Source organism: Linepithema humile, chromosome 3 (assembly GCF_040581485.1).
Source record: "Linepithema humile isolate Giens D197 chromosome 3, Lhum_UNIL_v1.0, whole genome shotgun sequence".
In the NCBI taxonomy this organism is placed as follows: domain Eukaryota; kingdom Metazoa; phylum Arthropoda; class Insecta; order Hymenoptera; family Formicidae; genus Linepithema; species Linepithema humile.
In genome coordinates, this window is record NC_090130.1 from 26,634,046 (window position 1) to 26,649,985 (window position 15,940).

The window sequence follows — 15,940 nt, forward strand, 5'->3', positions numbered from 1 at the left end:
CTTTTCTGAAATAAGATTAACTATGCTCCGTAATAACTACAATAAATAGTCTTTCATAGGAAAGTTAGTTCCACAGTTGAGAATAAAGTTACAATCACGAATCTGATTTTCCTCGAAAAGTTTTTAACTTTTCATCATCTTATTTCACGAAAAGCAACATTGGTTATTCTCGCATTAAGCCAGAGAAATATAAATAAAGAGATCTCTTTTCTCAGTTAATTTAACTTATTGTTAAAGTATTCCAAAAAAATATGATAACAGTTTCATTAATAAAATACTTAATATACTTGCAAAATTGCAATAATTATCCATTAAATATCCACTAAAAAAGGAATAAAAAATTTTTAATTAATTAAGAATTCTTAGACTGAGAAGATATTCAATGCACGACGTTGATATGACAACCTGTATTATTCCAGGAAAAGCAATGAGAATATAAGAATGGAATTTTTCGACGAGAAAAACAGGAAAAGTGAGGAAAACAGAACGAAAGGAGCGCTGCGAAAACTTCATCGATTAGCGATAACTCAATATCCTTGAAAAGCGCACAAAGCTTCGTAATTACGATAGAAGTCACAAGCAAGGTCAATAAGCACGTACAAAATAGCATCGAACAATTGCGCAATTTTCCACATTACGCTTCCATCGAAATAGAAACATATATAATGCAAAGCTGACAAAACTATCATAAAACCAATATGCGACACAGTTCAATTAATTAGGTAAATCTCAAATATTTTCAAATTAATCAATTTAGATAAAATAATATCAATGAATAATCAAAGTAAAGTTTTTAGCAGAAATATTTCAATATCTACGGCACGTGGCATGTAACCTCGAATAATCGCGCATTGATATCACAAACAAAACGGCTTATTGAGATCGGAACAATCAACATTCAGTATATTTTTACGGATGAAACAATTTACTCATACGAACTCTTATCAAACGTCGAATAAATAAAACGGAAATAATCCAAAAATTCTCATGTTATGGTCCTAAAGATGCAAGCGTTTCTAAACAAAAAATGTTAAATTGTCTAAAACAAACTTAAGAATAATTATGATAAGAAAAGATAAAAAAGTTAAAGTAATGTATCGCGAATAAACGAAAAATATCCCTAAAAAATATTATTGGTGACGATAAGAAAGCGAGAACCGAGGATTCCCTTATATTGCTTGCCAGTACCTTATCGCTAACTCACATAATTTACTACTCGAGTGACCGTCCTCGACACGAGAGTACTCTCACTCGATGCACATAAATACGCTACTGTTCTCCCTCATAGCGTGAGAGAACGTACGCGTGCGAATCGCCCCGTGAAATTAACTCTCAAACAGTCGCACCTCAGAAACGACACTGTCGCTGGCGCCCTAAGTGTAGTATATTGTTACCGATAATGATACATCTCTATATTATTGATAAAATCAGTACAGAGCGTTCCAAAACTTGTGGACATTTTATTAATAACAGATTCTCCGATCAATTTAAAGTCGACTTCTTTAGCGAAAAAATTGAGGAAAATTATCACACCTTTCCATGTTTTTAATATATTTCCCACAATTTATTTGCGATACTAATTAAAATACTAATTTTTAAAAACTAACCGTGCAACAATGACATTTCATTACATGATATAAATTTTATGCCACGTGTAGCATTATCAAAAACAAAATAATCATATAATAATTATAATTTAAGCCCCACTTTGAAATAATGTTTTGTCGTCACGGTCATTACAAGCTCATATGACGTTATCATCATTAGTATGTATTATATATCATTATTGTCATTAATGCGCGGATGCTCTATGTCGCGCATGAAGGCGCAACTTTTTTTTTTTAATAAAATATAAATATAAAGCGCCGTCAGAAGCTATGCCTGTTTGGCCGACGCATACAACATAACCTAACGTACTTTAACCGAGTCTAATTCAAACTTTTAAAATTCTTAATTATCGTGTGTATGTGCAAATATGAGTTTCAGTATATGTGTGTATGTATGACCGCAGCGTGTGAGCTCAGGTCTGTGGGTTTGCTAAGCCCAAATGACTGCGGTTCAGTCCTTGCGGGAACCGTGCAACCTCTTCGCGAGCGACATATCATCGTGCCTCGGTAACGACTTTCCGTTTCCGGTACGGCCATAACTGGCAGCGATCAACGCTTCCAGCCATCGCCGCTCGCCCACCGATTAACGGTTCGCAACTGATAATCAATGATATCAAATAGTCCTCGATAAGCGTTTAGTAATAAAGAAAACGATTTCCGGGTTAGTCTTATTCATCCATGTTAAATATTGCTACTCTGCATTAACTTTCATACAAAGTTCAAGTAAATCTACTCGTTTTATTGAGACGTGCTTATAAAATTTTGATTTAAACCTCTATTTTCTCCAGCTTTCCTTGAAATGCTTACACAAACGATTTCGAAACTTTCGACACGGTTCTCGAATTGTTTCGTTATGTCGAACTAGCTTGACATGCCTTTTCTGTACATCGACTTCTATACGTCTTCATGTCATCATGTTGTCGCATGTGTGATAAAGTTAACTTGTCTATTCACATTAATCTTATTTCAGCTTGATCTGCTGAATTCGAGTGCGGTCAACGTGTGCATTGTAATCGAGAAAATGCCAATACTTGTTATAGATTGTGACATGATATTTTAAGAATATAACACGTGATTTTTAACTTTACAGAGATGTCAAGATACCAAAAAGTAATTCTAATATTTGTTCAAAAAAATTTGACAAAAATTATCAAATCTTATTCGTTAAATTTATCAATATTAAAGTTTATATAAATAATAATTTAATTATTATTTTCAGTGTTAAGTATATTTTCCATTGAAATATAAAACTATGTTAAATGTCTTTAATTTAAACCGTTAAAATTTTGCTTCTAAAATTAAATCAAAAGTAAAGTTTGATTATTTATTAATTCGTAACTTATTTGTCCCAGCATATGTGAATATTAAGAAATTGAATTTTTTTATACTGAAATGCCATCTAGCGCTATACCGTACAATGGACTGAGATAGTATCTATTACGATTTTGAAAAAATTGGTAAAAAAATGAAGACATAAACATAGACATGCCACTCCATGGCCTGTCGCCTTGCAAGTCGAGCCCCCCTCCCCCTCCCGTATTTTCCGGATCGTTAAACATCTCGTCGAGCAAGCATGTCGCTCATTGACCCTCAATGTTCCAAGGATGTCCCATGAAAATCAACTAATAGAGACGTCATCGTCACAAAATAATCAAGTGAAAAATAATAGTCATCACGAAGAATTACAAACTCTAAAACCTCTGAAATTGTGTGCCTTTCCTCAACAAAAATATTTTGTTATTAAATATATAGTAAAGAATTATTTCAACCCTATGTTGCAAATCTATTTTTTCAAAATCAAAATTTTTTAAAACATTACATCTTCCGAAAAGCGAGCATCGTTATAACAAAAACCCTACAAAGATACGATGTGATCCGAATATCTTTAATTTTTTAAGGTTTATATCCACGATATATTTTTAACAATTTTTTATTTTTTACAAAACCTCACAGTGCACACGCGTGTGTATATGTGTAATAAATCCTTATTAATTCAATTTATTTATTGGTTTTCGCATCGTCAATATTCTATATTATTTATAGTGTTTTTCCGACGACAATATAAATATTTAAAATTTGTCTTAATTTTTCAAATTTAACGATTATTTATACGCTCATCTAAATACATAAAAATTTTAAACATTTTTCATCCCAAAAATGTTTCATGAAAATCGCATTTTATAATCGCAAAACGAAGCAATAACAATATATAAATATAATTATGCATTAATTAATTATTTGCCAAGCACGCAACACAAACTACAAGTTTGGGAAGAATTTGCAAGACGATTTAACAAGAATTCAACATGGTTATTTAATTTTCGCGCCGAAATGGATATATATCACGTGCGTCGCGACATAGCCCTGCACACTGTTCAGGTCGCAATCGTCTTGTTTACAATGCGATATTTTTTCTTCTACCCGACCGCAACTCTTGTTACGTTAGAGTCTAAACACGAGACTTTACTATGAGCTCGAAAAAACGCAATGTGCGACTGGCGGTGGTCAAACAGTCCATCATCCGAGGATCGGAAAGTCAAACACGCCTTGTAAATCCTTGTTGTTTAATTCTCAAAAAACATGTTGCATCATCGTTGTCTCCATATTAAAATGAGGTGCAAGAATACTCACCGGGATGACTCGTCGCGCACTCCCTTCCTCTCTGCTCTGCCGCGCCGGTGCGGCTCCGCCGAATCCTGGTCTAGCCGTCACTCAGGATACTGTCACATACACCTTGTCGTTACGCACTGCGCGTCGTGCTTCTTTCTCGTCACGGCGCGACGACACGCGAATTGCAGACTCGAGACGGATGAACGGACGGACGCGCACAAACGAGATACACACAGAACTTGGTTTGCGCTTTCCTCCTACACCCTCCCGGAGGACTGCCGCAGATATCTCACGCGAGCACACCGAGCGCAGAAATACGTTATATCAATACAGACCTCAGACCGTCACGCACTGACTGCCGGCTGCCGCGACCGACCTTCTCTTCTCAACGGCGCGCGCGCACATCTACGAGTTCGAACGGACCCCGCCGCTTGTGCGACATTAGCGAACTCTGTTGCTACATTACGGAATACTATATTAAAACACTTGTTGAGACACGAATGATATATTATCGACATCGACGGACGGTAAGACAGAAGGTAAAACAGAAATGTCTCTGTTTTACCTTATACTTTTCGTAAAATTCGATTTTTTTGGCTGCATGGCTTGAAAAATCCTTTCAAATCGACCATCCGTAGTGTATTAGCATCAAGGTTGGGAAAGTTACTTTATAAAAGTAACTCGTTACCGTTACCGTTCTTTTTTTTAAAAAGTAACTCGTTATCGTTACTCGTTATCAATTTTAAAAAGGAACTCGTTACCGTTACCGTTACTCAAAAAGTAACGAATCGTTACAATTTCCATTACTTTTTTTATATATAATACAAATTTTATGCACAATTTTTTTAATACAAGATTAAATTAAACACCACAAATTTACAGTAAACATAAAAAATTTTTAAACATTATTTTTTATTAAAGTAACAAAAATAATATAATTTTAATAATGATATTGCTATTAATATAAAATGTAATAATATATAATAAAAATAATAATTTTAATAATAAGATATTTTAAATAAGAAAAATTTTTAATGAAGTTGTAAACAAGCTTTCTTAAAAATTCTTAGATGCTGTAAATATAAATTAAAAATTGTGAAAACAACAAGCTAATAGAGCAGGAGCCGGATAGAATTGCTCAAAAGTTTATTTTATTAAAGAATTATTACAAACGTTTCGGCCTAAGGGATATGACCATCTTCAGTAAAATTGACAAAAATGATGTAGTTGTAAGTAGAGAAACGTTGATAAGATAGTTAAGCTAGAAATGCTTTCGAACAATGATTATGATTTTGGTAAAACATCCTGTTAATGTAAAACGAAACACGAATTAAGAGCGTTATCAAAGCCCAAAATTGAAAAAATTGATATGTATAAATATTTCTGATAATACGGTTTGTACATTTTGTTGCTAGTCTTATTAATAATGTGTAAAGCCAAGGACCATTTAATTTGCAATTAAAAAAAACAAACAAAATTAATTTTAAATAATTTTAGATAATTTTCGACTAATTTCTTAAATCTTGTTTGTTTTTTCTAATTGCAAGTTAGATGGTCCTTGGCTTTACACACTTTTAATAAGACTAGCAATAAAATATACAAACCGTATTATCAGAGGTATTTATACACAAAAATTTTTTTAATTTTGAGCTTTGATAACGCTCCTAACTCGTGTTTCGTTTCACATTAACAGGATGTTTTATCAAAATCTTAACCATTGTACGAGAGCGTTTCTAGCTTAACTATCTTATCAACGTTTCTCTACTTACGACTACATCATTTTTGTCAATTTTACACTGAAGATGACCACATCCCTTAGGCCGAAACGTTTGTAATAATTTTTTAATAAAATGAACTTTTGAGCAATTTTATCCGGCTCCTGCTCTATTAGCTTGTTTTCACGATTATTATTTTAATAAGGAAGAGCAAAATTTTAATATTATTTGTATAAATTAAAAAGTTTTTTTATTGTTAGTTTTTCTATAAATTTGTAGATATATAGAGTAAATTTGAAAAATGTCACGATAAAAGTAACTGTTAAATTTGTTACTCGTTACCGAAAAATGTAACGAAGTTACTTTTTTCGTTACAAAAAAAATTTGTAACGCCGTTACCGTTACAGTTATCGAAAAAAAGTAATTGTAACGGTAACGGCGTTACAAGTAACGCGTTACTTCCCAACTTTGATTAGCATATGTACTTTACTTACAGAAAAGGACTTTTCATTCTATACAGCCAAAAAAAAGTTAAGTGTATTTGAAAAAAATAGGTAAAACAGACCACTTTAGGATCACCTTAAGCAGAATTGAGCGCTTTGTGATAATAATAACTTATATATGTGTATGCATAGAAAAATTAATTGTTGTTAAATGAGTTAAATGAGTTAAATGAGAATTGTATCATAGACTTCACGATTATGTCTACATAGATTGTTTAATCAATATTTACGTAATGTTTACACTGATTCTTTTATTGTAATATAAACTCTGTAGATTGTTATAATAATTATATTTTTCAGTAATTAATATACTTGATTTTAAATATTAATTATAAAAATATTTAATGTTTATAATAACATTATTTCAACAAATAATGACTTTGCAATAAATTTTTATTATATTACAGATTAGCAGATTTTAAATGAAAGTCAAATCTTTCCAGAAACAATCTTTAAATTCTAGTTATTAATTTTAATTTTGTTTTGTAACTTCAAGGTCTGTAACACAACAATCTGATGTTTATATGTCGCGAACGTTACGAGACAAAGTTTTGGGTCTTTCTTCTATTTTATTAAGATAACTTTTAGAGATACTAGTTGTAGCATACTAAAAATGTAATAAAATTATTCAAAACCATAACTAATTGTTAGTAGATTATTTACTATATTTCTCTTACATAGCACAACTTTCTCAGACAGCAAATGTGGATACGTTTTAATTTAACGCATAATGCATAATATTAAATATTCAATACATTTTATGATTCTAAAAACTTAAAATAATTGTAAGTTTTAATTTAAATATTTAACTGTTTTCTCTAAAAAATAATAATGGTATTTTTTAAATACAATTATGTAGGATTCTAGCCGACTTTCTTTCGTTCTTCAAAAAATATCTATTAGTTTTTTAATTACTTCTTAAAATTATATCTCTCCATCAAAGAAATTACATTTTTCTCTATATATTCCTAATATATTTTCCATATTTTATTTAAAAACTGTCGACAAATTACAAACATTCAAACAATATGTTGGAATTTAGATTAAAAGTTTATAGCTTAAAGATATATTTTTTTATAAATTATTTTTAATCAAGTTTTAAGAAGAAAGAATCAATAATCTGTATTTAAATGTACATACTGATCATAAGAAGAAGTTCAACGTTAGCATATTGTGTACAATTAGCTTCGGAGCCTCATCGGACACACCATGATCAACACACATTGGTTACATATCGTGCCAGTAGAGCCAGTTCAATATAATCCTGCCAGCGACTTTTAGACGACAGTCTTGGTTTCACTTTCGTGAGAGCACAACCATTTTCTGGAAATTTATTCTGTCAAGAAATATGACTATATGATACATTTTGTCATTATATCGATTTAATCAATTGATCCAGATATTGGTAAGCTGTTGCTGATTTTATAATATATATAATCTACCAATAAAATTTTCACTGTGACATACATTATTTCGTTTTTATATTGGTAGTTTAATGCCATTATTAATAAGAGAAATTAGCTAGATAACTTATCACATAAGTTTCTTGCAAAAATATTTCTTTTAATCGTTTATAATAAAATTTTAATTAATTTTTAATAAACATATATGCAATTTATTATAATTACTGTTAGATTTTATAAACAATTATTCTTATAAATAAATCAGTGATATAAAAATAATTTTTCTCGATTGAACTCGAATTGTCGGGTACAAAGTTCGTAATCTTGTGAGAAAAAGATTACAATGCAGATCTATTTATTTTATTCTATTTAGTTTTTAATATTCATGTCTACTGTTTTATTTTTAGTTTTAATTATTGTCAATCTTGAAATTGTACTTATAGTTGTAGATTTTTTGTTTTATTCGTAATTCTTAATTTTTATATTACTAATTTTTAAATTTGATGTTTTTTGATATTTTTACTTATACAACTACGACATAACTATTTTGTACATAATTGTACACATAACTATTTACTGTGTAAAATCAATTTTTATAAAACAAAACATAAATCGCGGTAAAAATCATTGATTTCTCAATCTACCACAATTCAGAGATTTTGTTGATTGTCGTTCAAATTAAAAAAACTAATGTAAGCTAAATTCAAAGATAATAGTTTGCTTGGCAATGCATACACTCGCGGGAAAAATATGGGAGAGCGTGTATATATATATGAAAGTCTGTGCAAACATACATGTTTTATAAAATACTTTAGGAAATTTTGAATTTCTTACCGTTAGTAGCGTAGCAGCAAGCACATCGTAATATTTTTCGCGCATAAACATCGTAAAGAAAAACAGTAAATATGCCGAAATTGGTCACACTTGTTATGAAATTCTGTTACAATAATAATTTAAATTCAAAAATTTTTTTCTATTAACCGGAAATTCGTTATGCAACCAAAATCATCCTTCACACTTTTTTACCTGCAACATTTTTAATTTACATATGTACTGCATATTGGCTTTATAATTTGTATATTGCAATTTGAAATACTGTTCATAAATTGTTGTAGGGTTTCTTAATAATCTGAGAGTGCAAGAATTTATAAAATGTGGCGGTATCCTAATAAAACATGGATCAAACTGAGCTGTTTGATCTACTTCTTTGCGCTTAATGCGCATACAATGGGGATCTATGGGGCACCTACAGTAAAAATACCAAATGGCTTATTGGAGGGTACAATAATGATGAGTAGATTGCATAATGGGATAGATGCATACCAAGGAATTCCCTACGCCGCTCCGCCAGTTGGAGAACTTCGATTCAAGGTAAAAAATTATTGTTTATTGTAAAATATATAAACAAAATATTAAGTATTTTACTTTTCGTAGTTTCTATTCAATTAAATCTTTTAACGTAAATTTGCACCGAAATTTAAACAAATATATAATTTTATATGAAAATGATCAAAGTCGAAAATATATGAAATATTTCAGAGAGAAAAAATCAATAAAAATCTGTAATAAAAAAATTAAAATATTAACATAACAGTTAACAGTTAATTAATAACGATTAAATAAAAGAGAAAATTATAAATACAAATTTATAATAAAAATTTATTTTTTCTTTAATTTTATAAAATAATATTTGTCTCATGTAATTACATGACATAACATATTCACTTTAAACTTGCCATACCCACTATTTTTGTTACCTAAATTTTAATATTTAAATTAAAATCTACCTCTTTTTTAAAGCCACCACAACCCGCATCCGCATGGTCTAAAAAACGACTAGCCGTGAGCCCTTCGCCGTTCTGCATACAAAAAGATATATTTACAACTATGAAAACTCTTATCGGTCAAGAAGATTGTCTTTACTTAAATGTCTACACACCGAGTGTTAAGAAACATTCTTTCACTAAACTTCCAGTTATGGTTTGGTTTCACGGTGGTGGATGGATTAGTGGTGGTAGCGATTATTATAAACCCAACTACTTGCTGGACCGCAATATTGTTCTCGTCACTGTGAATTATCGGTAATGAAACTTTTGAATAACGGAATAATTCTCTCATTCTAACGATTCTTCTCACATTAGACTTGGACCGTTGGGTTTCTTGAGCACGGAAGACTCGGAATGTCCAGGAAATCTAGGACTGAAGGATCAACAGCAAGCTTTGCGATGGGTGAAGGAAAACATTGCTTATTTCAATGGTGATCCGACAAGAGTAACTATCTTTGGTGAAAGTTCAGGTGGTGCTAGTGTTCACTATCATATGGTCAGTCCTCTTTCAAAAGGTAAATCTTTTACAATATCTTCGTGAACTGTCACATTAGTTGCACCAAATTTTTTACAAATAATTAAATACAAAAAGTATAAAATATAATAGAAAATAGAAAAATAAATATGTATGGCTATATATTTATACTGTTATAATGTATGAACTCCATCGCACACAGGATTTTTTCATCGCGCCATTTCGCAAAGCGGCACCTTTTATAACCCATGGACTTTAATGCCACCGGGATCTGGCAAGAAGAATGCCGAAACCTTAGCTAAACATTTAAAATGTTCAACCGAGAACTCCAAGAAACTTATTGAATGTTTGCGAACAAAGAACGCAAGGGAGATTACTGACACCAATCATATTTTTCAGGTAATTAAATTCAATACATTTCAAATATCAAAAAATGTTTAATTTACACATTATTTTAAATTTGCATTGTTTAATTTAATTTAATTTAATTATCCATATTTTATCGTAGATTTTGAGTTACTGCCCGACGATAGCTTTCAGACCAATAATCGAACCCAAACACTCAGGTGCTTTTTTGATTGAAGATCCTTTAATTTCCGTGCAAGAAGGCCGTCTTGCCAATGTACCCTGGCTAACGGGAGTCGTTTCGCAGGAAGGTGCAATGATAGCATCATGTAAGGATCTCTCTGATAATGTGAAAATCGTATCTATAATATATACTAATTATTAAACTTTGGGATTATAATTCAGAGACATTTGTTGAATATTCCTCATTTTTTCTTAGAAATAATTATGAATTTTTTAAAGACAGTTTTTATCATAATAAAAAACATTTTTACCTATTAATTATTTTGATAAATCTTATTAGTATAAAACTCATAAGAAATGTTAACTTTAAATTCTCAAATGTCTTTCCAAATAGCATGTAAACTTAACTCACTACTCTTTCACAATTCATTACATTATAATTCAATAAATTATTTGAATTTTTTAAATGTAAATAATATCAAAAATTACTTCTTAAATGTAATGTATAATTTATAATAAATAATGGCAACAATAAAATACCGAAAGATTAACATACGTTATATTTTTCAGCTGTTTACGGTCAGAAAATGGTGGAAGAACTTGATACTAAATTTATGAAATTGGCGCCTCTAACCTTATTATATCAGGAAAGATATCATCTTGCTGACCAAAATTTTGTTGATCGGGTAACCAAGGATATCCGTAAATATTACTTCGGTAAAAGTATCATTGACTATTCCGACGAAGTCAGATTCAATATGATCAACGTAAGTTCAAATAATGAATAATAATAATAATATTAATAATAACAATAATAATCATAATAATAAATAACGAAAAATTATCTTGATATCTATGTTAAAACATAAAATGTCAAAATATACATATTTACACTTAATTTAATTAAGATGTTTATTACGAATTTACGGATGTTAAAATTTCGATTGTTTCGATGTCACTATAATCATAATACGATTTATCTCTTGACCATTCTCACAATAATATTCAAATAGTATAATATTTAATTTATTATGATTTTTATAATTTATTTTGTTTCACTATAAATCTAATCGTTCTTTAATGTGATTTTATAGATGTACAGTGATGCATGGTTTACTCATGGCACATACATGGCCGTGCGAGACTTTCTCGCTAAACAAACTTCTTCACTCTATTTTTATTATTTCTCATACAAAGGAAACATATCCTTCAGTTCAACATTCGGTGACTCCATAAGAGATTATGGAGTATCGCATGCGGATGAAATTCAGTATCTATTTCCGCTGAGCCTAAAATCATTCGGGAATTTTGACCATTTGACCGAAGATGATAAGAACATGATTGATCGCTTGACCACATTTTGGAGCAATTTTGCAAAATTTGGGTAAGTGCTAATATCTTTGCTAATTAATATTATTTGTATTTTTAAAACTACATGCCCATGTATATATATATTTTTTTTCTTTTTTTTTTCAAATAAAACTATATAAATACTTTTTAAAAAGCATTAGTTAATACAATTTTTCATTTTTCATAAAAATATATGTTTGGAATGTTTGTATTAAAAATTTATTAGTTTAGAATATGTTTTAATTTTACTATGAATGTATAATATTTATACAAATATGATAAAAATGCATATAAAAAATACAATTGTAAAATGTCCCTAATAATGCTAAATAAATTTTTCTTAGAAATCCATCGTCGAGAAAATTGCAGTGGACGCCAACAGAATCAAATTTATTGAAATATCTGCATATTGTAAACAGTGAGCAGATTGTCATGAAAAGTGAATTTTTAAAGGATAGAATGTTATTTTGGAACAATCTTGAAAATCGATTGAAATCTTTTGGTAAAAACTATAGAACTTTGTAAAACGGATCTTATTTTTTATTTGCAGAAATTGAGTACAAAAATTTCTCAAATGTTGCAAGATATGAAGCACTAAAAACTTAAGAAGTTTTTTCTTTATAAAATTTTAGTGACAAAAATTGCAAATTGTAAAAAATTTTTAAATATGTATATATATATAGGAAGTGCGCAAATGAATAGCATTTAATCCTTGTTTTTTTACTTTTTTACTTAGCAATGACTTAGTAGAACGAATAAACTGTTTTAATAAATAAATTTGCTTTTATTTTTTATCACAAAACCCATAAAAATTTTTGCATTTTCTTAACTTAATCTTAACAAAAATGACTATTACTATACGATCGGCAATAAAATGCAAGTTATAGAATAATATGTACAGAATTTTATTTAAAAAATTCTTTTTTATCTTTAATATAATACAAAATTCTTTTACATAATTTTTAACTGCAATACAAATCATAGATGGATTTTTATAAATTAAACTTTATTAATTTAATTACAGTTAATTTAATTATTTATATTAAGTTAAATAAGATTATTGCTCTCTTTTCTTGTACGGTATTATATAATATCGGTTACTATTACTGCTGTTTTTTTACTGTTATAATAAAAAAATATGATGCATTAATAAATATTGTTTTTTTATAAGTAAAAATAATGGTAAAAGTAACAGATACAATAAATTCTATGTAAAAAGGTAATAATCTCAAATCATATATTTTGTTATTACATTAATAATATTTAATTAAAAAGACAGAAGAAGTAATCAGAAAAAATACATCTTTTTTACTGTATGATATTTACTTTTATTCAAATATGACTTTTTAAAATTTAACGAAATATTTAATGTATAATTATAATTAAGCTTAAAGATTAATTCATTTCTATTATTAATTTGTTATTAATGTAAAAACAAACGATTAAAAAGAACAAATGTTTTACCTTACTTCAAATTGTAGATTGACAGAGTACGTTGACGCATCGAAATTGAATATCTATTATTAGTTAATTAAAAATTACTATTGCAAACGTGACAAGTTAATGTGAGTTTAAATGTGGAGTACCAACGCATCTGATTATGGATGAGAAAAAGAAGGACGAATTTACAGTCGAGATGGAAGTAAAAATGCTTATGCCTCTAATATGGGATTCACCGGCGATATGTAAAATTCAGGATCTCAAGGAAGCGCAGTACGAAGAAGTTCTGCGCCTGATAAAAGTTCTCTTTTGCATACTTGTTATTTAACACAATTAAATAATATATAATCAGCCAAACAGCACCTTTTCGAACCAAAGAATTTTTTTCTTAAATTTTGTTACGGATCATAGGATTCTTAATTGACCTACTTTCTTTTCTTCTAAAGACTGAAACGAATAAAATACAGAAGCGTAGAAAAAATTGCAGTCGACTTTGCTTATACTTTATTTTATTAATATTCTAAAATAATGTGAAAATAAAAGATCAATGTTTTGTGGCATAATGTTTTGAAAATGAAAGATTTTTATCCTTGTATAGCATCATTATTTTAAAGAGGAACCAATGTGCAAGGCGGCTTTCTTGCTACAGAATCAGGAATCTGTCAATGCGTATTTAAATCTTATAAGGACATGGATAAAGGACACCACCAGTTTGGTCGCACTCAGTTTAGCATCAGGGCGTGTCATTGGAATTGCTGTTACGCGAATAAGTAGCGACTCGGATAAAACCGACACGTATAATCGAGTACTAGTACGTGTGTTATCTTATAAAAACAAATGTTTCAAACTTTACAAGTTTGCTATAAGTTTGCGAGAAGATTTTTTGAATGTAATGTTAATGTGGCATTATAATAGCATAATAAAACATTTTACATAAAAAAGGGATTTATTATAATCTATTATATTAAATTCATTAAATATATTATATAATTTAACATATATTCAATTTGGCCTAGAATTTCTAGAAAAATTCGCTAAAGAAAATCATGCATTTGATCACTTTAATAAAGCAGACGAACGCATACAAGAAGCTCGATTGTGACGTGTATATTCGAGTTTATATCCTCTGCTTTCATCTGTCTTATCAACAATAGGGTGTCGGCATGACTCTTTTAAAAACTTGCATTGATGTTGCACCTACGCTTGACATGCCAGCAATCGATGGCGTTTTCACGTCAGGCCTCAGTCAATCATTAGCACCGAAATTAGGATTTCGTTTCGTCTCAGAAATTCGCTACAGTCAATGGGTCGTCGACAACCAAATCGTATTCGATGACCCCGGCAATGGAAATTATTCAGCCGCTTTTATGAGAATGCAAATACCTTTTCAAAAATCAATTAGTAAATTATAGAAATATTAAATACTGTGTGTTAATAAACTAATATCATATGTTAATGTAAAAGCAGGCAAAGTAGCTGTTTTGCCAACAATCCTTACGAGAGACAATTTCTTTAATGTTCTTTAGCAAATAACGTATAAAATTTAATTATTTTTTTGTATTTTCTAAGAAAATACATAATAGATATAAGCAGTTTACTGACTACATAGCAAAGTACAGAAATACTCGAATATCTAGAAATATAATACTAAATACTTTGCAGTCCGCGCAATAACAACAACATTGAAGTGCGCTGTTGCAAAATTTCAACTGGAATCAATATTTTTGAACAAACAAGCATAATGGCTGCAATGTGTTTAAAAGAATTTTGATAAATTAAATTATAACATGTAAAGATTAATTAATATCTCGTTTACACTTTGCGAGTGTTACAATGCAAGTTCTGATTCTTTTTTTTATTTTATTAGGATAAAATTTGGAGTTACTAGTTACAGCATATTAAAAATATAATAAAATTATTCAAAACTATAACTAATTGTTAGTAGATTATTAACTATATTTCTCTTACATAGCACAACTTTCTCAGACAGCAGATGTGGATACGTTTTAATTTAACGCATAATGCATAATATTAGATATTCAATATATTTTATGATTCTGAAAACTTAAAATAATCGTAAGTTTTAATTTAAATATTCAACTATTTTCTCCAAAAAATAATTATTGTATTTTTTAAATACAATTATGTAGGATTCTAGCCGACTTTCTTTCTTTCTTCAAAAAATATCTATTAGTTTTTTAATTACTTCTTAAAATTAAATCTCTCCATCAAAGAAATCACATTTCTCTCTATATATTCCTAATATATTTTCCATATTTTATTTAAAAACTGTCGACAAATTACAAACATTTAAACAATATTTTGGAATTTAAATTAAAAGTTTATAGCATAAAGATATATTTTTTATAAATTATTTTCAATCAAGTTTTAAGAAGAAAGAATCAATAATCTGTATTTATATGTACATACTGATCATAAGAAGAAGTTCAACGTTAGCATATTGTGTACAATTAGCTTCAGAG

General features: G+C 29.2%; 3 protein-coding genes across 3 annotated transcripts in view; 2 read left to right on the top strand and 1 right to left on the bottom strand.

Moving 5' to 3' along the window:
• LOC105673454 (amyloid beta A4 precursor protein-binding family B member 1-interacting protein-like) overlaps positions 1-4,604 on the bottom strand; it is a 117,774-nt gene extending 113,170 nt beyond the window's left edge. Inside the window, exon 1 of the mRNA XM_012369101.2 lies at positions 4,239-4,604. The gene's annotated coding sequence lies outside the window, so the exon portion shown is untranslated. The remainder of the gene's footprint in view (positions 1-4,238) is intronic.
• A 3,077-nt stretch (positions 4,605-7,681) lies between these two features.
• On the top strand, positions 7,682-12,794 carry LOC105669733 (venom carboxylesterase-6-like). The gene is made up of 9 exons (XM_067352321.1): positions 7,682-7,840; positions 8,954-9,209; positions 9,639-9,919; positions 9,980-10,179; positions 10,342-10,538; positions 10,648-10,813; positions 11,238-11,434; positions 11,762-12,051; positions 12,362-12,794. The coding sequence occupies exons 2-9, from the start codon at positions 8,991-8,993 to the stop codon at positions 12,540-12,542; spliced, it is 1,731 nt and encodes a 576-aa protein (XP_067208422.1). The 5' UTR covers positions 7,682-7,840; positions 8,954-8,990; the 3' UTR covers positions 12,543-12,794.
• Positions 12,795-12,860: 66 nt separating this feature from the next.
• On the top strand, positions 12,861-15,763 carry LOC136999041 (uncharacterized). Its single transcript, XM_067352440.1, has 3 exons — positions 12,861-13,758; positions 14,056-14,371; positions 14,673-15,763. The coding sequence occupies exons 1-3, from the start codon at positions 13,618-13,620 to the stop codon at positions 14,867-14,869; spliced, it is 654 nt and encodes a 217-aa protein (XP_067208541.1). The 5' UTR covers positions 12,861-13,617; the 3' UTR covers positions 14,870-15,763.
• Positions 15,764-15,940: the final 177 nt, after the last annotated feature.